We start from the raw sequence: 21,010 nt of genomic DNA on the forward strand, positions 1-21,010 counted from the left end.
AGTGGTGGTCACTTTTTTAGGCTCGGTTGTTCAGTCCTGCTGGGGAGGGAGGGGCACGGCAAACAAATACCCCTGGCGAGTGTGGGCCGTGCGCGCACTGTCTCAGCCGCCCTGGGTTTGCCCCCGCTCAGGGTGTGTGTGCCTTCCCAGTCTACACTGCTCAGGCTCCAGGTTGCTCTGCAGGGGAACTGTCTAAAGCGGGTTGCGTGCGCTTCCCAGGCCTAAGCCTGTCGGGTTCAGGGTCTTGGGTACTCCACGAAGGCGCAGACTCGGTTGGGCCCGCATTTTGTGCCCTTCCCAGGTCGGAGCATCTCAGGTGATCAGGTGCTTGGCGAGCGCCGTCTGCTCAGGTGGGCGGTGTGTCTTATCGTCTCCCGGTCCCAGCCATTCCGTTTCACCGTGAGTCTCCTCTGGGGAGCTGATCTCTGGCTGCGAACCTCCTGGCGGATGTCAGCTGTCCGGGATCCCAGGAAGACTTGGTTAGCAACTGGGGGCCTGCTCGCAGTTCGGTAAGGGATGCCATCTCGGGGGCTGAGTTTGCCCCTTGCCTTCCAGCTCTGGCTGTCGCCTGCCTGCCTCCCTGCCTCCGGCGGGGGATGGGCTGGTCCGCAGCCAGCTAGCTCTCCTCTGCTATTCGCTCAGTCCTTTGTTCCGTGATTGACCCCCCAGTGCCTTAGGTTAGAGGTTTTTGCGGGAAAGTTCTCTCTTTCTCTCTCTTTTCTCTCTGACTATCCCATGGTTTGGGTTGCTTGCTCACGTTAGCTCCCTCAGATTGTCCTCGGGGCATTCAGGCCCGGTCCTTACCCTAACCAGTGCCGCCTGCGGCTCCCTGTCCAGCCCCCACTTGCTGGCGATGGATGCCAGGGTCTGGGCAACTTGTCCGCTGGGAGTGCCGTTAGGCACGTAATCTGTGGGTGTTATTTATTTATTTATCTATTTATCTATCTTTCTATCTATCTATCCATCCATCCATCCATCCATCCATCCATTCATCCTCCCGGTTATGTTGCCCTCGGAGATTCTAAAACTCCCTGCAGACCCACCAGTGAGAGGGTTTCCTGGTGTTTGGAAACTTCTCTTTTACGACTCCCTCCCCTCCATCCCTAACTCTTTTGTCTCTCTTTTTATCTTTTATATTTTGTCCTTTCTCCTTTTGAAGACAATGGACTGCCTTTCTGGGTGCCTGGTGTCCTCTGCCCAGCGTTCAGAAGTTGTTTTGTGGAATTTGCTCAGCGTTCAAATGATCTTTCCATGAATTTGTGGGGGGGAAAGTGGTCTCCCCGTCCTATTCCTCCGCCACCTTAGGACCACCCCTCTCAACTTTCTTTATTGTCGGGGAGTGCTTACCTGGAGGATTCGTACGTACCTGCCGTCTCTTGTGACTGCTTTGTCCCTCTTCAAGCGGAGCAGCATGCTACTCCCAGGGACTGAGGTCATTGTGTGAGGCAGGCTTGGGTCTCCTTTAGTAAACATTCTCTTTACGACAAAACTGCTTAGTCTTGCTCCCCTTTCTTGAGATATGCATTGTTTCCTGACCTTGTGATCATTATTATCCCTTGTTTCCTTGGTAACGGTTGCTGTACATTTGGTTTTCTGATCTCTATCATTATCAAAAGAAATTTCTTATAACACAGCCTATATATACTCACAGAAAAATCATTAAAGCACCTTTGCTCCATCAGAGCTTAGGTCCTCTTGCCTTTTTTGTTTCTCTTCTCTCTTTCCCCACTCCCCCCTCTCTCTTTCCCCCCTCCCCCCTCTCTCCCCCCTCCCCCTCTCTCCCTCTCTCCCCCTCTCCCCCTCCCCCCTCCCTCCCTCCCTCTCTCCCCCTCTCCCCCCTGCCTCTCTCCCCCCTGCTTCTCTCTCCCCCCCTCTCTCCCCCCTCTCTCTGCCCCCCTCTCTCCCCCCTCCCCCCTCCCTCTCTCCCCCTCTCCCCCCTGCCTCTCTCTCCCCCCCCTCTCTGCCCCTCTCCCCCCCCCTCTGCCCCTCTCTCTCCCCCTCCCCCCCTCCTCCCTCCCTCCCCCCCTGCCTCTCTCTCCCCCCCTCTCTGCCCCTCTCTCCCCCCTCCTCTCCCCCCTCCCTCTCTCCCCCTCTCCCCCCCTGCCTCTCTCTCCCCCCCCTGCCTCTCTCTCTCCCCCCTCCCCCCCTCTCTGTGCCCCTCTCTCTCCTCCCCTCTATCTCCGCCCCCCCCCACCTCCTGGCTGGTTCTCTGGAGCGTGGAGACCCTTTGTGCTCACTCTCTTGCATGGGCTTCTAAGACCCTCTCGAGAAGGCGCCCCGTGCCTTCCTCCCCTCGAGGGGGCGCCTGGTGTCTGCAAGCTCTATGTCGAGGGCTTTGTTGGTTTACTGCTTAAACCAGGGAATATCAGCCTCTTTCTCTCTTTCACTTTCTTATCGTCGACTCCGGACCACCAGGTTCTGGTCCATTAAAGGACCCCAACACTTTATAGTCCAACTCTCACATCCATACTTGACTACTGGAAAAACCACAGCTTTGAGTAGATGAACCTTTGTTGGCAATGTAATGTCTCTGCTTTTTAATATGCTGTCTAGGTTGGTCATAGCTTTTCTTCCAAGGAGCAAGTGTCTTTTAATTTCACAGCTGCAGTCACCATCTGCAGTGATCTTGGAGCTCAGAAAAATAGTCTCTCACTGTTTCCATTTTTTCCTCATCTCTTTGCCATGTGATGGGGCCAAAGGCTATGATCTTAGTTTTTTGAATGTTGAGTTTCAAGCCAACTTTCTCACTCTCCTCTTTCACCTTCATCAAAAAGCTCTTTAGTTCCTCTTCACTTTGTGCCACAAGGGTGGTGTCAGCTGCATATCTGAGATTATTGATATTTCTCCTGGCAGTCTTGATTCCAGCTTGTGCTTCATCCAGCCTGGCATTTTGCATGATGTACTTTGCATAGAAATTAAATAAGCAGGGTGACATTATACAGCCTTGACATACTCCTTTCCTGATTTGGAACCAGTCTGTTGTTCCATGTCCAGTTTTGACATGCTTCTTAACCTTCATACAGATTTCTCAGGAGGCAGGTAAGGTGCTCTGATAGCCCCATCTCTTTTAAAAATTTTCCACAGTTTATGGTGATCCACACAGTCAAAGGCTTTGGCGTAGTCAATAAAGCAGAAGTAGATGTTATTCTGGAACTCTCTTGCTTTTTCAATGATCCAACGGATTTTGGCAATTTGATCTCTGGTTCTTCTGCCTTTTCTGAATCTAGCTTGAACATCTGGAAGTTCACGGTTCACATATTGTTGAAGCCTGGCTTGGAGAATTTTGAGCCTTACTTTGCTAGCTAGTGAGATGTGGGCAATTGTGTGTTAGGTTGAGCATTCTCTGGCGTTGCCTTTCTTTGGGATTGGAATGAAAACTGACCTTTTCCAGTCCTGTGGCCACTGCTGAGTTTTCCAAATTTGCTGGCATATTGAGTGCTGCACTTTCACAGCATCATCTTTTAGGATTTGAAATAGCTCAGCTGGAATTCCGTCACCTCCACTGGCTTTGTTCGTAGTGATGCTTCGTAAGGCCCACTTGACTTTGCACTCCAGGATGTCTGGCTCTAGGTGAATGATCACACCATCGTGGTTATCTGGGTCATGAAGATCTTTTTTGTATCTTCTGTGTATTCTTGCTACCTCTTCTTAATATCTTCAACTTCTGTTAGTAAATAACAGAGGGTATAGTAAGTAGCACATATTTTCTGTAAAGCCATTAATCCCTGCCTTCTTTGTTAACCCCCAGTGACTTCAAGGACATTCAACCAAGGGAGGAATTAGAAGAGGGGAGCTTTTCAGAGTCCACTGTAAATTCGCTGAGTTCTGGTTCATACTTTGGCAGAAACCAAAGGATTGTGCCAACTGTGAAAATAGCTAGACCTGCTCAGGCATCTGTGAGGGATGATCACATGGTACTTTTCTCATAGGATACATTCAGACAGTTTAAAAAAAAAAAAAACTGAAATGAGAAGACAGGCATTTCAACTCCAATTGCATTTGTAGGAATATTCTAGAAATCAGGTCCTCTAGCATCCGTGTCATTGGTGAGCGTTCTCAAGCCTGCTAACTAAAATGAGAGTGCTAGAGCTTTGCCCAGCGTCCTGGTTGGTGTTGGCAGGTGTGTGGTCCACCTTGGCCTTTGGCAGGGAGAGCACGAGGCCTCTGTCTTGGGGCGTGTGTCAGTGTTTGTAGTCAGCCAGCCAGGGCCCCGTATCTCCCGAGCACTTTACCTGGTCGGATGGGAAACGAGTCTCTCCAGCCGCGCTTTCTCTGTGTGCCTCTCAGCCCTCTCTCTTGGTTGCCTTCTGGACCCTTCAGTCGTGCTGTCTTAAGGTTAGGTCACACAGCCAGTGTTTGAGGAACCTTCCAAGGCTCTGCTTTCTTCTGTTCATCATTGAATCGTCTCACTGAGAACCTTGAGCCTCTTTTATAGAAGTTTGAAAGCATGGGAGGACTTGATCATTTCTGCAGGTAAACTGCCAAAGGGACTGACTTCCTGGAAGCGAGGGGTCCTCTCTGCTCCAGGTGGCCATCTCAAACCTGAGCTTCTGTTCCCAAAATCCAAAAAGGCTGTTGACCAGTATTGTGTTGAGCCTCAGCCTTCCTGATGTGGCCTGATAGATTTATATCCCATGGTTGTCTCTCCGGGGCCTTTGTAGCAATGCCGCCTGCCCTCTGGTGTCAGCCATTCCCAGCTCAAGTATCATGGGCTGGGAAATGTCTAGAAGGTCCTCATTTGGTGTCTCTGTCTCAGCAGGAGTGCGCGGGCAATTCCCCAGGCATCCCTCACCCGTTCCTCATGGGAAGAGAGGGAGCAGCTTAATGTGGGCGTTTCCACATTTAATTTTTGTCCCAGGATGGTGGAGCCAGAAGGCTGCATGCATCTCTGGCTGGGCCTGTGCTCAGGATGGCGCCTTGGCACCATGCGTGTCACCCAGAGGGGATGCGGCTCCTGAGGTCCGGTCTGTTCAGTGAGAGGCTAGAGGCACTTGAGCAGAGCGTTAGGACAGTGGCCCCATAGCCTGCTGTCTGGGTGCCAGATTGGGGGGGTCACTGACTCTTGGCCTCAGTTTTCTCTGTAAACCGTAAAATGCAAATAAAAAATATGTGCCTCACAGAGTTAGTTGCCAGAGGGTTTGGTAAGTTAATCAGTGAGTAAAGCACCCGGTGGCTGACACACAGCAGGCAAGCACGAAGTACAGGCACACCTTGGTTCTAGACCATCATGATGAAGTGAGGCCTGCAAATTGTTTGGTTTCTCAGTGCATATAAAAGTTATGTTTATGTTGTAGTCTGTTAAGTGTGCAGTTGGCATTAGGTCTGAAAAGAACAATGTATGTATGTTGTGTTATGGCTAACAGATGTTAACCCGTCTGAGCCTTCAGCAAGCTATAAGCTGACGGAGGAGGGCCTTGCATCCCTGTCAGTAGCTGCTGGCTGATAATTATGGGTGGTGGTTGCTAAAAGCTGGCATGGCCACAGCCGTTGTTTGTTTGCTTTTTAATTTTTTAATTGGGGGGTAATTGCTTTACAATATTGCATTGTTTTCTGCTGTATATCAGCACGAATCAGCCATAGGTATACATATGTCCCCGCCTTCCCACCTCCCACCCCATGTCATCATCTAGATTGAGCATCCGATTTGAGCTCCCTGGGTCACCCAGCAAATTTCCACTTGGTACCTGTTTTACATACGGTAATTTATATGTTTCCTTGCTACTCTCTCATTTCATCCCACCCTCTCCTTCCCCCACTGTGTCCGCAAGTCCATTCTCTTTTGGCTGTGTCTCCATTGCGGCCCTGCAGAAGGTTCCTCAGTACCATCTTTCTGAATTCCATATATATATTCATTATATATGATATTTGTTTTTCTTTTTTGATTTCACTGTGTATAACAGGCTCTAGGTTCAGCCACCTCATTAGGACTGACTCAAATGTGTTCTTTTTTATGGCTGAGTAATATTCCATGGTGGCCATTTCTTAAAATAAGACTACAAAAAAATAATAATAATAATAAGACTACAGTGACATTTGCCACATCGATGAACACTTTCCTTTCACCAGCAATTTCTTTGTAGCAGGCCACAGAAATGTTTGGTAGTGTTTTACCCACGGTAGAAATTCTTCCAAATTGGGAGTATGTCCTCTCAAACTCTGCCAACCCCTTATCAGGTAAGTTGATAGAATGTTCTAAATCTCTTGTTGCCATTTCAACAGTCTTTGCAACACCTTTAACATGAGTAGCATCCATCTCAGGAAACTGCTTTCTTTCCTCACCCATGAGAAGCAACTCCTCATCTGTTGAAGTTTTACACAAGATGGCAGCACTTCAGTCACATCTTCAGGCTCCACTTCTAATTCCAGTTCTCTGGCTGGTCCCACATCTGCAGTTACTTCCTCTAGTGAAGTCTTGACCCTCTCAAAGTCATCCGTGAAGGTTGGAATCAGCTTCTTCCAAACTCCTGTTAGTGTTGATGTTTTGACTCTTTTCATGAATGTTCTTAATAGCTTTTTGAGTGGGGAATGCTTTCCAGAAGATTTTCAGTTGACTGCCCAGATCCATTGGAGGAATCTTATCTATGACAGCTATGGCCTTGTGAAATGTAGTTGTTAAATAATAAGACTTGAAAGTTGAAATTACTCCTTGATCTGTGGGCCGCAGTATGATGATGTGTTAGTAGGCATGAAAATAACATTCACCTTGTTGGACATCTCCATCAGAGCTCTTCGGTGACCAGATGCATTGTTAGTGAGCAGAATTACTTTGAAAAGAATCTTTTTTCTGAGCAGTAGGTCTCAACAGTGGGCTTAAAAAATTCAGTAAACCACGTTGTAAAAAGATGTGTTGTCATTCAGGCTTTAGTATTCCATTTGTAGAGCACAGGCAGAGAAGATTTAGTGTAATTTGCATAGGCCCTAGGATTTTTGGAATGGTTAATGAGTACTGCTTTCAACCTGAAGTCACCTGCTAACTGCATTAGCCCCTGACAAGAGGATCAGCCTATCCTTTGACACTTTGAAACCAGGTCTTGACCCCTCCTCTCTGACTGAAGCTCTACATGGTATCTTCTTCCAATAGAAGGCTGTTTCGTCTACACTGAACATCTGTTTTTTAGTGTAGCGACCTTCATTAATGATCTGAGCTAGCCCTTTTGGATAACTTGCTACAGCTTCTACATCAGCACTTGCTGCTTCACCTTACACTTTCTATGTTACGGAGTCAGCTCTCCTTAAACCTCATGAACTGGTCTCTGCTAACTTCAGAATCTCCATCTGTAGCTTCCTCACCTGTCCCAGCCTTGATCGAATTGGCAGCAGGTTAGGGCTTGCTTTGGCTTAGGCTTTGGCTTAAGGGAACGTTGTGGCAGTTTGATCTTCTCTCCAGACTTTGTCCATATCAGCAATAAGACCGTTCGGTTTTCTTCTCATTCACATGTTCATTGAGTTGTTCAGTTGCTCAGTCGTGTCTGAGTCTTTGTGACCCAGTGGACTGCAACACACTGGGCCTTCCTGTTCTTCACCATCTCCCGGAGTTTGCTCACACTCATGTCCACTGAGCCAGTGATGCCATCCAGCCATCTCATCCTTGTCGTCCCCTGCTCCTCTCGCCCTCTGAGTAGTGCGCTTATTTATATGCTTGTTTGTGTTTATTTTGAGGCAGTAGCTCTTTTAATTTCCTTCAAGAACTGATCCTTTGCTCTCATGACTTGGCTGTTCGGTGCACGAGGCCTAACTTCCGGCCTGTCTCAACTTTCGACGTGCTTTCCTCACTAAGCTTAGTCATTTCTAGCTTTTGATTTAAAATGAGAGACCGTGATTCTTCCTTTAACTGGGACACTTAGAGGCCATTGTAGGGTTATTAATTGGCCTAAATTTCAGTATTACTGTGTCTCAGCGAACAGGCAGGCCCAGGGGAGGGAGAGAGGCAAGACGACCAGTTGGGGGAGCAGTCAGAACGCAGGTTCCCAGTCTTATGTGGGTGCAGTTGGTGGTGCCCCCCACAAAAAAACAGTTACAGTAGAGCGCCACAGATCGCCATAACAGATATTATTATGTCTTGTCATATGTTATTACATGAAAAACCTTGAAAATCAGCAAGAATTGCCAAAATGTGACACCCGCTGAACAGGTGCTGTTGGACAAATGTTGCCGGTAGACTTGCTCAGTGAAGGGACGCCATGAAGCTTCCGTGTGTGAAGAACGCGGTGTCTGTGACGCGCACTGAAACCATGTAGGCCTGTGCTGCCTTGCGTCAGTGCTCAGATGCACGATTGTTTTGCACTTTAACATCTCTCTAGTCTCATGATTGATGCTGTCTTAGATTTGATGAAATACCGTAAATGTGATCTTTTTATTCTTTTACAGCCTCATTCCTTTTTTAAAAAAATTTAATTGAGTTCTTTGTCTTGTTTTTATATATATATAGTGGTTTGAAGTTTTTGTTTTTCTTCATATGTTTTTAAAAATCATTTATTGACTTTTTGTTGCGCTTGGTCTTCGTTGTGGTGCTTGGGCTTCTCGCTGCGGTGACCTGTCTTACCGTGTTACTGTGGAGCGCGGGCTCAAGGCCTACAGGCTCAGTAGTTGCACACAGGCTTATTTGCCCTGCAGCATGCAGGATATTCCTGGACCACGGATTGAACCCTGGTGCCCTGCATTAGCAGGTGGATTTCTTTACCACTGTGCCATTAGGGAAGTCCCTTATTCCTTTCTTGACTACCTGGTTAGTGGTCTAGTAATCATAGCTTTTGCCTGCCTCTGGACACTTTCATTCCATCCAGCTTTGGAGCAGAGGTCTTCTGTATCTGATTACTGGGGACAGGGGAATGGGCTGGGGAGGAGCATACATAGCCCATGGATGCTGAAAGAACGAGGCAGAGCATGATGCTTCCAAAGAATGTGCTTCTGAACCCAGTCCCCTGCATTGTCACTGAATCCAGGGTATGTAAAGTAGGATTCACAGATGGGAACTTCCTTTTCTGCTTTGCCAGAAGATTCTTGAAGCAAGCACCCCTTTGTGTACAAGTCTAGGCCAGCTTCTATGCTGTGCTTTTTTCACTAGTGACAAAAGGCATGGTCCGTATCCTAGATCTGCACAGCCCGGGCCAGTAGTCACTGCCCACATGTGGCTGCTAAGTTCTTGAAAGGTCACCAGTCTGAATTGAGGTTGAGGTGTGCAGTGAGTAGTGTGCAGGTGAGCAGATTTCCAAGACCTAGTACCCCCCAAAGGCAAAATATCTATTTATATGTTTATGTTGATTGCATTTTGTGATATTTTGACTGTACTGAGTTCATCATAATATTAATTTCATTTCTCTTTATTTTTTTTAACATAGCTACTCAAAAATTTTGGCTTGCATTCTGTTTCTTTTGGACAGGCATAAAGGTTTATAGCTTCCCTGGTGTTTCAGTGGTTAAAAAAATCCACCTGCCAATGTAGGAGTTGTGGGTTCAGTCCCAGGGTTGGGAAGATCCCCTGGAGAAGAAAATGGCACCCCACTCCAGTATTCTTGCTGGAAAATCCCATGGACAGAGGAGCCTGGCGAGCTACAGTCCATGGGGTCACAAAGAATTGGACACGACTTAGTGACTAAACAACAACAATAACAAAGGTTTATAGCGGGAAAGCACTTACTGAAGCAGAGTAAATTCTTGAGGCTTCCGCACCAGTCCCCAGCATTCTGAGGCCGGGCTTCTCTCAGGCTTACGTTTTCTCTTTAAGCGAGCAGCTGGCTGACCTGAGGAGGGAGGACAAGAGTCACAGCCTCATGCTGTTCCTCTCACACAGTTTGGGCTCTGACTGCCCAGGTTACCACTGTCTTCATCCCCCTGCCTGACTTGGATGAAGATACAGGGCAACGTTCAGAATTGGGAATGCTTCCCTTGGAGACTTCTGACGTGGCCCCTCTTGGCTCCTGCATCCAGACGCTTCCTGGGCAGCTGGCGTCTCTGGCGTCAGGGCCCTGTGTCCTAGGCCCAGTTGCTCTTTACCGTCTGTTCTGGCCCAGATGCTTCCTTGTCTAAACCATGTTTGCGGTGTGGAGCCATGCAGACCTGGGGTGACCCCAGCTCCGCCACTGCTTGGGGGGGCCTTGGGCAGGGGGACGTGAGGTCTGAGATCCTCATGGGCACATGGAGCGTCTTAGGTAGTGAGAAGCTAGGAATAGTCTCTCCTGATGCGTGGCGCATCATGGGAACACAAACAGCTTCCATCCTCGTGGTGGGCTTGTCAGTCGGGACGAGGGAAAAGGAGGCCTCCAGCGAGCTGTAACGTGAGTGTCCTCTCCCCGTAGGGAAGTCCCACCTGGCCATCGTGCAGAAGGTGAACAATGAGGGCGAAGGTGACCCCTTCTACGAGGTGCTGGGCCTGGTCACCCTGGAGGATGTCATCGAGGAGATCATTAAGTCCGAGATCCTGGACGAGTCTGAGGACTACCGTGAGTCCGGGCTCCTGTGTGTCTCCGGCTCAGCTGGTCTCGAGCTTACGGAGACATGTGTATATCAGAGGCTGGGGGTCCCCATGTTGTTCGAAGTTGGGCTGGATCTCGGGGCAGAGCTATCACATCCCTGGGCTTGTGTCCTTAGCCCTGCGGGAGCTGGGATTGCCTCTCAGGGGAGGTGGGGCTCACCTGTGGCTGGACCAGATCATCCCTTTGGCGGTGTTGCAGTCCTGGCACTGGACTTGCCTCTGGCCTGAATGGGTGTTGCCCAGTCTTCCTCTTCCTTGGCCTCTTGTCCTGTTTTACATTATAGAAGTTCTCAAAGAACCCCTTGCTTTACTGCCAAGAGGTTCTTCCCCAACCAGATGATCTTGGGGCCTGTGATTGTGTCTTAGGAGGGCCTGCCTCTTAGTGGCTGCAGTCTGCGGGGCACACACAGCCCATGCTTTGTGGGGAGCTCACAGGGGCCCCAGAAAACTAGCTGCCCGCCCCTGTGAGTTTGCACATGAATCTCTTTGCCCGTGTGTCTGTTCCCCAAACGCGACATCTTGGTTCGGCTCCTCAGACAGCCATAGGCACAGGCTCTGCAGATCAGCGGCTGTTTGAGATGAGTGATCCTCATGCTCATGCTTCCTGGAGGGGGGCTGCTGTTTTATGTAAGCTTTTTGCTGTCTGCATTATCTGCTCCCAATTCCAAGGAGGGGAGCAGGCCTTTCTGCTACTTCTCAGGCTGTCCCTGGAATGCAGGCCACTGCCCCTCTGACGCGGGTACTGGATCATTGTCTGGTGGGGGTGGCAATGCAGGTTCCGGCAAAGCAGCAGTGCCCAGGACAGGGCCTGGGGTCCTGACACCGTTCCCCCAGGAGCCCCAAGGCCTTGGAGGCAGGAGCGGCAGCAAACCCCTCGGTCCGGTCGTGTTGGTGGAGGGCTCCTGGCGCCTCAGCAGGCCCTCTTCACCCCACCCCAGGAGACACTATAGTGAAGAAGAAGCCTGCGTCTCTGAACGCCCCTCTCAGGCAGAAAGAGGAGTTCTCCTTGTTCAAGGTGTCTGACGACGACTATAAAGTGAAAATCTCGCCTCAGCTGCTCTTGGCCACGCAGCGCTTCCTGTCCCGAGGTGAGAGCCGGGGTAGGCCTCGTCCCTGCTCTCTGGCTCACCCCGCTGCCCACTGCCATTCCTGGCACTCCTCTTTTCTGCCCTGTCAGTATCTCGGTTCACCTGAGGCTGGCTGGCCTCTGCCGGATGACAGAGAGCTGCGTCCCGGGGGTGTCGGGGAGGCTGGGGCAGCTGAGACGGGCACGTGCTGACACGGGCTGTGCTGGGCCCAGAGGACAGTGTCCCCATCACTTTTTCCCTCTGTGGGACAGAGGTGGACGTCTTCAGCCCGCTGCGGGTCTCTGAGAAGGTCCTCCTGCACTTGCTGAAGCATCCCAGCGTCAACCAGGAAGTACGGTTTGACGAGAGCAACCGCCTGGCCGCCCACCACTACCTGTACCAGCGCAGCCGGCCGGTGGACTATTTCATCCTCATCCTGCAGGTACTTGCCAGCTGGCCTGCAGCCTGCCGCTTGCCCAGGACATGGGGAGGGTGTAGGAAGAGGAACACCAGGTGCACGCCCCCTGGATAGGTGGGGTCCATGCGCTCTCCTGCTCTTTGCGGGCAGGAAAGGTGACCTGTCCACTTCTCTCCCTGTCCTCTTTTCCTCCCTCTCTCTCCGCACCTTCCAGGGCAGGGTGGAGGTGGAGATCGGGAAGGAGGGCTTGAAGTTCGAAAATGGGGCCTTCACCTACTACGGGGTTTCTGCCCTGACAGCGCCATCCTCGGGTAAGCTGGGCCCTCCCGGAGCTGGAGGTTGGGGTCGGTGGGTGGGCAGGCGTTCCTCTTGGAGCTGGAGGTGGGGGTGGGTGGGCACTGCAAGGGCTCCCCTGTTCCCCTCTTGCAGGGCGGTCTGCCTGGGGACCTGCTGGCCCTTACCATCTCCCGGCTGTGTGGAGGGAAGGGCAGAGTTTCTACAGGCCTCGTCTTTGTTGTTCTTCCCACCCCTGCCAAGCCTGTCCCAGGAGGGGCGTATTTGCCCTCCTGTGCAGAGTCCCAGGCTGCATCCCGTTGCTGGGGTGATCAGCAGGGTGGATCTCAGAGGCTGGGCGGGGGCTGGCCCGCTCCCTCGTGGTCAGCTGACATCACTAACTGTCCTTTCTGCAGTTCACCAGTCCCCGGTGTCCTCGCTCCAGTCCATCCGCTACGACCCACCGCCCGAGCCCGCTGACAGCACCCGCTTGTCTGCGTATTGTCCTGACTACACCGTGAGGGCCCTCTCTGACCTGCAGTTCATCAAGGTGACCATCTGCGTTGCTCCTCAGTGCTGGCTTTTAACCAGCTTTGTGTCCCCAAGGGCTGGAGCATCTGGTCACATGTTAGAATGGATTAAATTGTGATTGAGTCTCGGAACAAAGCCTTGTACTTGGTCTGAAGGACAGACTGCCTGGCCCCTCTGTCTCCTGGCGGCCTAGGCACCCGGTGTCCTTGGGGGTCTTAACAGCCCCTAGCTAGTAGCCCCGGGTGCGTTCTTTCCTCTCGTCCTGCAAGGTGTGGCTCCACCCCTAGTTTGAGTGCTGGAGGGCAGGAGGGGTGGTGTGGGCCCTCGTCTCACTTTGCCTGCCCGCCCGCACGAGTCGCAATGCTTCCTGCCCCCCAGGTCACTCGGTTGCAGTACCTCAATGCACTCCTGGCCACCCGCGCCCAGGCGCTGCCACAGTCCCCGGAGAACACAGAGCTTCTGGCCATCCCTGGCAGCCAGACCAGGCTCCTCGGTGACAAGGCGGCCACAGCCCCAGGTGAGCCCGGGTCCCGCAGTGTCGCCCCCGTGGGTGAGCGTGCCCTCTGCCCTCCCGGCTACACACACACACACACGGCCCTGCTCTCTGCCTCGCCCTCCGTTCTTTCTCCTTTCATCGCCCCATCCTTTTCTGTCTCCCTTCTTGTGTTTTTAATGATTTGGACAATACCGAGCTACAGACCAGCTGGCATTTTGAGCAGAGCATGTAAGTCAGCATTTCCTCTCACGGGCCTGAAGGGTGGGTTGGTTTATTTAAGGAATACAATTAACCCTTGAATAACATGGGTGAGGGATGCCAGTTCCCTGTGCAGTAGAAAATCTGTGCGTGTCACATGGTCGGTCCTCTATCCGCAATTCCACATCCACAGATTCAGTTAGCTATGGCCTGTGCAGTGCTGTATTATTTACTATTGGAAAAAACCCACATGTAAGTGGACTCACGCATTTCAGACCTGCGTTGTTTAAGGGTCAGCTGTAGTTGCTAAATGGGATTAAGGGTGTATTCAGCCACACTATTGGTCATTTAGGGAAGATCCCCTGGAGGAGGGCCTGGCAACCCACTCAGGTATTCTTGCCTGGAGAATCCCATGGACAGAGGAGCCTGGGGGGCTACAGTCCATGGGGTCGCAAAGAGTCAGATACAACTGAATGACTAAGCCCAGCATAGCACCTGGAAAATGAAGTTTTAGGTCCAGTGGGCCTGACTCAGAGGTTGGGTGGCGGGGGGAACCCCATCCCAGAACCAAGAGGGGCGCCTGCTGAGGTGTTTGTTCAGGGTACGCCTCCCGTGGGACTCCCCTGGGAGCAGGAGAAAGTGGACTCTGCAGGGGGAGAGGGGAAACCCCACCCTAACTGTGTAAGGAGGGAAAACAAAAAGGAGTCTGTAAACTAGGGGCTTTGGGTGGGAGTGGTAGGACAGGTCAGAGAGCTTTGCTGCCCTCGATGTTCAGGACCAGCAGGGTTTGGTGGGGCTTTGGAGAGGCCGAAGGGGGCCTGCAGGGGTCTGACTCTTGCTCCATCCCCCACCACATCCCACCCTGTAGTGGGGACACCAAGGTCTTCCTGAAGGCTGCCTGTGCCTTGCACTGTGTTGAGAGCCTGCCTTATCCTGACTCGGCGGAGATGACTTCCCTGAGGTTCTGAGAGGTGGTAGTTGTTACGCCCATTTTCCAGATGAGAGTTGGAGGCCAGGAGAGACAGGCCCTCTGGCTCAGAGCCTGGCGCACCCTTGGCCTGTGGGTTGTGGTGCCCACAGGAGGTGGGTCTGGTTACTGGAGCCGCAGCTGAGAAGAAAACATGTTTCAGCAATGGACAGGTGCTTCCTGAGATGTGAGGGGCAGAGCCCCCCTGGGCCTCACTGTGGCTCCACTTCGTGAGTCTGGTGCTGGTGACGGACTCCCGGGGTCATGCCGGGTCCTAGAGTTGGGCACAGTCTCGGCCTTTCTGAACAAACAGATCCTTCGTTCCCTTCAGCCCGCTCCTGTGTTTACCCACCATGACCTTTTATTTTGTGAGGCACCCCTTACACATAAATTCACACCATCTCTTTAGACTCAGGTCTCAAAAACCAGGGCAATTTTGTTTTGCAGAATGCGAGCCTTTTGCTTTTAGTTTTTTCATGTGTGAGCTTTTCTGGCTCCATCTACTACTCAGACTGCACAGGTTGTAGTTAAGGTACAAACCTAAGAATCCTGGTTTTTCTGTTCATCTTTTATCATATACCCAAAGTTCTTTTTTTAAATCCTTTTGTGGCTTGAGCCACCTGTTGGACAGTCTGCCGAGGGAATGGTTTATAGTGGCTTGTGGGCATTTCTTCTTTGTAATGGATTACTAGCCCCTGTTCTTAGTCACAGTGTTAATTCTTCCCTAAATGTAGCCTGACGTTGGCCCTGGGCAGCCCTCAGCGTCTTGTATTTCCTCTCTCTTAACCTCATGCTTTGCTGCTGAGGGAAATCAGTGGACATGTCCCCAGGGCCCTGCTGAAATAGCGCAGGTCAGAGCTGCCTTCTGAGTCACTCAGGCTCTAGGTTCCCCAGCAGAGAACTACTTTTACTGAAATGCTTGGAAAGCACCATAATTTGCAGCTGCATACAGCTGGGTTGGAAATGGCTTGAGGGCCCAGTCTGCCCATTCTCACAGCGTTGGATTGGACGCGCCCATCTGCTGGTGGCTTGCGTGCAGCTGCCTTTGAGCTGAGACGGTGGAGTTGAGTCGTTGTCACCAAGACCCACAAAACCTAGCGATGCTCTTGGACGCTGCTTTCTGAGCCCTGGTCTGCCATTTGAAATCTGGAAGCTCTCCACGTCCCTCGCTCCCTGGGCGGGGTTGCCGGGGGGGGGCGTCCACGCTCGGCGGCGCCTCCCAGGCCCCCTGGCCTCGCGGCCTCGTCTCAGCCGCACTGCCGGGCGGGGGCCCTGCGTGTACGGCTCCCTGGCGCGTACCCTCTCTCCCCCCTTCTCCCCACCTCTTCCTTCTCTCTCTCTAGCCTTCCCGGTAGACCTTTCCCTCTTTGGCACACTTGGAAACTGCAGTTGATAATTGACTGTGGACTAGTGAGCATTTTTTGTTTAAGACAACACCCCAGGTAAATATCTCTCCTTTTACTTTACCTTCTCTTTGCTTCCCTTCCCCAGCCTGTTAGCTGCTGGGGGTGCCCTGCAGACCTCTCCCCCAGAAGGGAGGCTCTCCTCCGTGGGGGGTGAGTGGGCACTTCTTGTCCCTTTTTGCTACTTCTCGGCTCATTTTTCTAGGAGGCCTTGGCAGTGACCGCTTCCTTCTGGTGCCAGGTGTGCTGCCCAGCGCAGGTGTCTTCCGCCTGGCCCTGTGGCCTTGGCCTCCCATGGGCAGCAGCCCTGCCTCCCTGCCTCTTGGTGATGGCGTCCGTCCTCACAGTGGTTTTCTGTCGTGAGGCTGACCGTTTTCCTAACTAAATCCTCCCAGCTCTGCCTCAGTGCCTCCCGAAGAGGCCTGAGGCTCCCCTGCCTTACCTGCCTGCTGCCTTCCCAAAGAGGATTTACAGCTTGTTTCATAGGACCCGCTCCCTTGATTGATGCTCTAACGCTGACCCTCCTCTCCTCTCTAGGATCCAACCACAGCAGACCGGGTCTCCCAGCAGAGGAGAGCCCCGGGCGGAACCCGGGAGTTTAGCCGCTTGTCAAGCAGCCCCAGGTCTGGGGAATAGACAAGCACGTGGGGAACTGGAGCAAGCCGGAAAGCAGCTTCCTGCCAGCCCATCCCGTCCCCTGCGGGCCACGTTTTAGGTGGCCTTGTACGTGCAGGTCCTGGCTGTCCTCCGAACCAGACATCAGTGCCAGGAGCCTTCAGCAGGTTCTGCCTCCCCACCCCTAGAACACGAGGGTCAGTGGGGGCCAGCCCTCCAGGTCTGCTTCCGAATGGAGTGAAAGGAACAGCATCATCTCCAGTCCCCGGGGCCAGCCTCCCTGTGACAGTGTCTATACCTCTCCGGCCAGGCCACGATGTGAGCGCGGTAACTGCCTTCCTGTGGCCGTGACCTGCACTCTCTCTGCTTCATTTGCCAACCTTCTGCTGCTGGCAGCACCTCTTGAGCAAACCAAGCGCGCCATGTGGGCTGGGGTTCACATCCGTGGGCTTGGCCACGCCAGCCTTGCTGGCTTCCCTTATGACACCATGCTTCTGAGCATGCGCCAAAGCTGGAAGCTGTGTCCCTCCAGGCCCGCTGCCTCCCGTGGAGGTGGCTTTTCCTGCCCTGTCCCAAGCCCAGAGCGAGCACACTGGCCCCTGTGGGGTTCAGGAGCCCCTTCTTCCTGCCGCTCCTCCACCTGCCTGGCTCAGTGGCACTAACAGTGTTGTCGTTTTCCATGTGTTAAGAAGAGGTCACGGGTGGGGGGAAGGGATTGCTCTGATGCACCTGATCCGTTGTCGTCAGATCCCAGAGTGGGTCGCCGGAGGCCCCCGGGGTGCTGTGTGGCTGGAAAGCGCATGGAGAGCAGCAGGGGAGGCAGGGCTGGGTGTGGACCAGGTAGACCCCCGTCACCTGTCTTTGGAAAAAAGGTGAAATCAAAAGTTTTTCTTAGAGCTCTGAGATGTTTTAAGCTCATGGCTTTATTCCCATTCCAGCTCTCTGGGGCTTCAGAGAAGTGGGAACAAGAAGGCGTTTGTATCGTCTTCTGGTTACCTACATCCACCTTCCGTGGTGCTTTAGCTGCGCAGAAACTGGGGCATCATGGGGACCCCAGCGAGGGAGGCAGGAGGATTTCTGAACCTTTCTCAGTGGCATTTGGGTCCTTATCCAGGATCAGTGCGAGTGAAGGCCAAAATACAGTGGCATGCTCACTTAGAAACTTCTCAAGGAATTCTCTCTCAAGAGCAAACCCAGGTGGGAAATAGATACTTGAAAATTTTTTTCTCTCTGCAGAAGAGTGGTGATTAACCTTGGCTGCACATTGGAATCACATGGCAAGTTAAAAATACTGCTCCCTGGGCCACTTCCTCCAACCCACCCACTCACCCAGGGATTCTGATTTAGTCCAGGCACCAGGATTTTATTCTGTAAAATTATTTTATATTCACAGATCATGCCTGCTTCCCTGAATGTTAACATCTTCTATAACCTTGGTGCACTTATCAAAATTAAAAATTAACATTGGTACAAAACTATTAACTAAATTACAGACTTCATTTGGGTTTTTATCAAATTTTCCATAATGTCCGTTTGTGTTGCAGGACCCAACCCAGGACACCAAGTTGCATTTAGAGCTATTGCCTTTTTTCCTATTTTCTACTGTAACTTTTTACTTTGAAATAATGACAGATTCATAGGAAGTTGCAAGGATGGAGGTCCCATGTATCCTTCCCCGTTTTCCTCCATGATTACACGGTCTTACATAGTTAGAGTGCAGTATGAAAACCAGGAATCTGACTCTGCTGCAGTGTGGGTATGTAGCTCTGTAGCATCTTAATCACATGCAGATTGTGTAACCACCACTTCAGTCTAGATACAGAACTGTTCCTCACTAGGACCTCCCTCCAACAGATGCTCTTAAAGCCACACCCACCCCCTCTGGCCACCACCCGTAATCCCTGGCAACCACTAATCTGTACATCATCTCTGTAATTTTGTCGTTTGAAGAATGCTGTATAAATGGGGTCCTGTGGTATGTGAGTGTGGGGACTGGCTTTCTTCACTCGGCGCATTGTTCTGGGGTCTCCTCCAGGCTGTTGCCCACGTCAGTCACTTGTTGCTTCGTGATTGCTGTGTGGTATTCCACCACAGACTCGCTGTCCTGTCTAAGGACATCTGGGTGGGTTCCGGTTTTTGGCTATTCCAAATAAAGCTGCTATGAACATTCATCACAGGTTCTTGTGCAGACATTGGTTTTCTTTTCCCTGAGCTCAATGATTAGGCATGCAGTTGCCAGGTTTGTATGGTTATTGCATATTTAGGTTTTAAAAGAAACTGCCAAACCTTTTCAGAGCACCTGCACAACTTTACATTCCCACCAGTGATATGTTGAGTTTTTTTCCCATGTTGAGTTTTTTCCTCCCCAGGACTTGGTGGTGTCACGTATTGTAGCCCTTCTGGTAAGTATGTAGTGCTATCTCATTGTGGATTTTATTTGCATTTCCATAATGTATTTTTTCATGTGCTTATTTCACTTTGTGAAACGTCTGTTTATGTCTTTTGTCCATTTTCCACTTAGATTGTTTGGTTCTTTTGCTGCTGAGTTTTGAGAATTACTAGGCTTTATTGGGTTTTTGGTTTGCAAATATTTTCTCCCAGTCTGTAGCTTTTTTTTTTTTTTTATCTTAATGGGAGTTTTTATAGACCAGAAATAAATTTTGATGAATTCCAGTTTACTCATTGTTTATGGATCATGCTTTTGGTGTCATGAAGTGGCAGCCCACTCCAGTATTCTTGCCTGGAGAATCCCATGGACAGAGGAGCCTGGCGGGCTACAGTCCGTGGGGTCACAAGAGTCAGACATGATTTAGCAACTAAACCACCGAAGAAATCTTTACCTAGTTTTTCTTTTTTTAAATCTAGACTTGAAGATTGTTTTTATAAAGTATTTACAGTTTTTCATTGCATTTACGTTTGTGGTCTTGTTTTCTTTAATCATTTATTTTTGGCTCTGCTTGGTCGTCTTGGCTGCTTGGGTTTTCTCCAGTCGCCAAGAAGGAGGGCTGCTCTTCACTGCAGTCTGCGGGCTCATTGCGGTGGCTGCTCTTGTGGCGCTCGGGCTCTAGGCATGTAGGCTCAGTAGTTGTGGCTCATGGCTTAGTTGTTCCATGGTATGGGGGATCCTCCCAGACCAGGGATCGAGCCCATGTCTTGTACACTGGCAGGTGGGTTCTTTACCACTGAGCCACCAGGGAAGCCCTTTGTGATCCATTTTGAGTAAAGGGTGGTTGTTGTCTTTTTTTGCCTATAGATGTTCATTACCTTAAGTGTTGTAAAGCATGTCTTTCCTCCAGTGAGTAGCTTTTGCATCTTTGGGCATATTTGTTTTCTCCATTTCTGGGTCATCTGTTCTGTTCCATTGACTGATGTCTCTCTCTCTCCATTGGTACCACCCTGTCTTGATTACTGACTGCTGCTAAGTCGCTTTAGTCGTGTACAACTCTGCAGCCCCATGGGACTGCAGCCCGCCAGGCTCCTCCGTCCATGGGACTCTCCAGGCAAGAACACTGGAGTGGGTTGCCATGCCCTCCTCCAGGGGATCTTCCTGACCCAGGGATCAAGCCCACAGTCTTTCCTGCATTGGCAGGCAGGTTCTTTACCACTAGTACCACCTAGGAGCTATTTAGTAGTTCCCTGAAATCAGTAGACTGATTTCTTCCATTTTGTTCTTCTCCAGAGTTGTATGTTTTAAATTTTAGAATAACTTGTCTAATCTACAAAAAAAAAAAAAACTTTGCTGGGATTTTGTCAGGAACTGGTTAAACCTGTGTATCAATTTAGGTGGCACCAACATCTTTACTCGGTTGCATCTTTCAATCCATGTGTATGTCTCCCATCTATTTAAATTTCATTCATTCATCAGCACTGTAGTTTTCAGCCTGCAGGTCCTTACATGTTTTGTAAGATTTACACCTAAGTGGGTTTCCTTTTTAGCAAATTGTAAGTAGTACTGTGTGTTTTAGTATTCAGAATCATCACTAGTGTATAGAAAAAGGTTTTTGTATCCTGAGATCATTCTAGGTGCTATTTTCATTTTTTTTAGAAATAAGATTCCTTAGGATCACCTTCATAGACAGGCATGTCAACTATATGAAAATGCTTATTCCTGGGCCCCTGGGCCCACCCTTGGGATTCTGATTTCCTCAGGCTGGACATCAAGGTTTTGTGTTGTTTTAACCTCTTGGCCATATGGCGTGCCGGATCTGAGCTCCCTGACTAGTGACTGAACCCTTGCCCCGTGCAGTGGCAGCATGGGACCACCAGGGAATTTCCAAAACTCCCTGAACGTCAGGATTTTTTCAGACTTTTTGACTGTGCTGAGTGTTCGTTTCTGCGCTTGTTTTTCTCCAGTTGCGGCTTCTCTCGGTGCCGAGCACAGGCTCGCGGCGTGCGGGCTGCAGTAGTTCTTGCTCCCAGGCTCCGGGGCCCAGGCTCAGCTGCTCTGCCGCTGGGCTCTTCCTGGACCAGGGATTGAACCCATGTTGCCTGTGTTGGCAGGTGGATTCTTAACTACTGGGCCACCAGGGGAACCCAAAATGAGAATCTTTGAAATCTTCCCTCCTCATTCT

General features: G+C 50.9%; 1 protein-coding gene across 3 annotated transcripts in view; it reads left to right on the forward strand.

Annotated features, from left to right (window-relative positions):
• CNNM3 (cyclin and CBS domain divalent metal cation transport mediator 3) overlaps positions 1 to 21,010 on the forward strand; it is a 43,236-nt gene that overhangs the window by 14,321 nt on the left and 7,905 nt on the right. Inside the window, exons 2-9 of one of the 3 annotated variants that reach the window (XM_070474476.1) lie at positions 10,296 to 10,439; positions 11,410 to 11,559; positions 11,811 to 11,980; positions 12,171 to 12,267; positions 12,646 to 12,779; positions 13,139 to 13,277; positions 15,765 to 15,863; positions 16,362 to 18,615. In XM_070474476.1, the coding sequence (XP_070330577.1) occupies positions 10,296 to 10,439; positions 11,410 to 11,559; positions 11,811 to 11,980; positions 12,171 to 12,267; positions 12,646 to 12,779; positions 13,139 to 13,277; positions 15,765 to 15,814 (884 nt within the window). In that variant the 3' untranslated portion in view covers positions 15,815 to 15,863; positions 16,362 to 18,615. Of the gene's footprint in view, positions 1 to 10,295; positions 10,440 to 11,409; positions 11,560 to 11,810; positions 11,981 to 12,170; positions 12,268 to 12,645; positions 12,780 to 13,138; positions 13,278 to 15,764; positions 15,864 to 16,361; positions 18,616 to 21,010 lie in introns of those variants that run through there. The other 2 variants (XM_070474464.1, XR_011490404.1) reach the window with 2 other exon arrangements.

Source organism: Odocoileus virginianus, chromosome 2 (genome assembly GCF_023699985.2).
Source record: "Odocoileus virginianus isolate 20LAN1187 ecotype Illinois chromosome 2, Ovbor_1.2, whole genome shotgun sequence".
Taxonomy (NCBI): domain Eukaryota; kingdom Metazoa; phylum Chordata; class Mammalia; order Artiodactyla; family Cervidae; genus Odocoileus; species Odocoileus virginianus.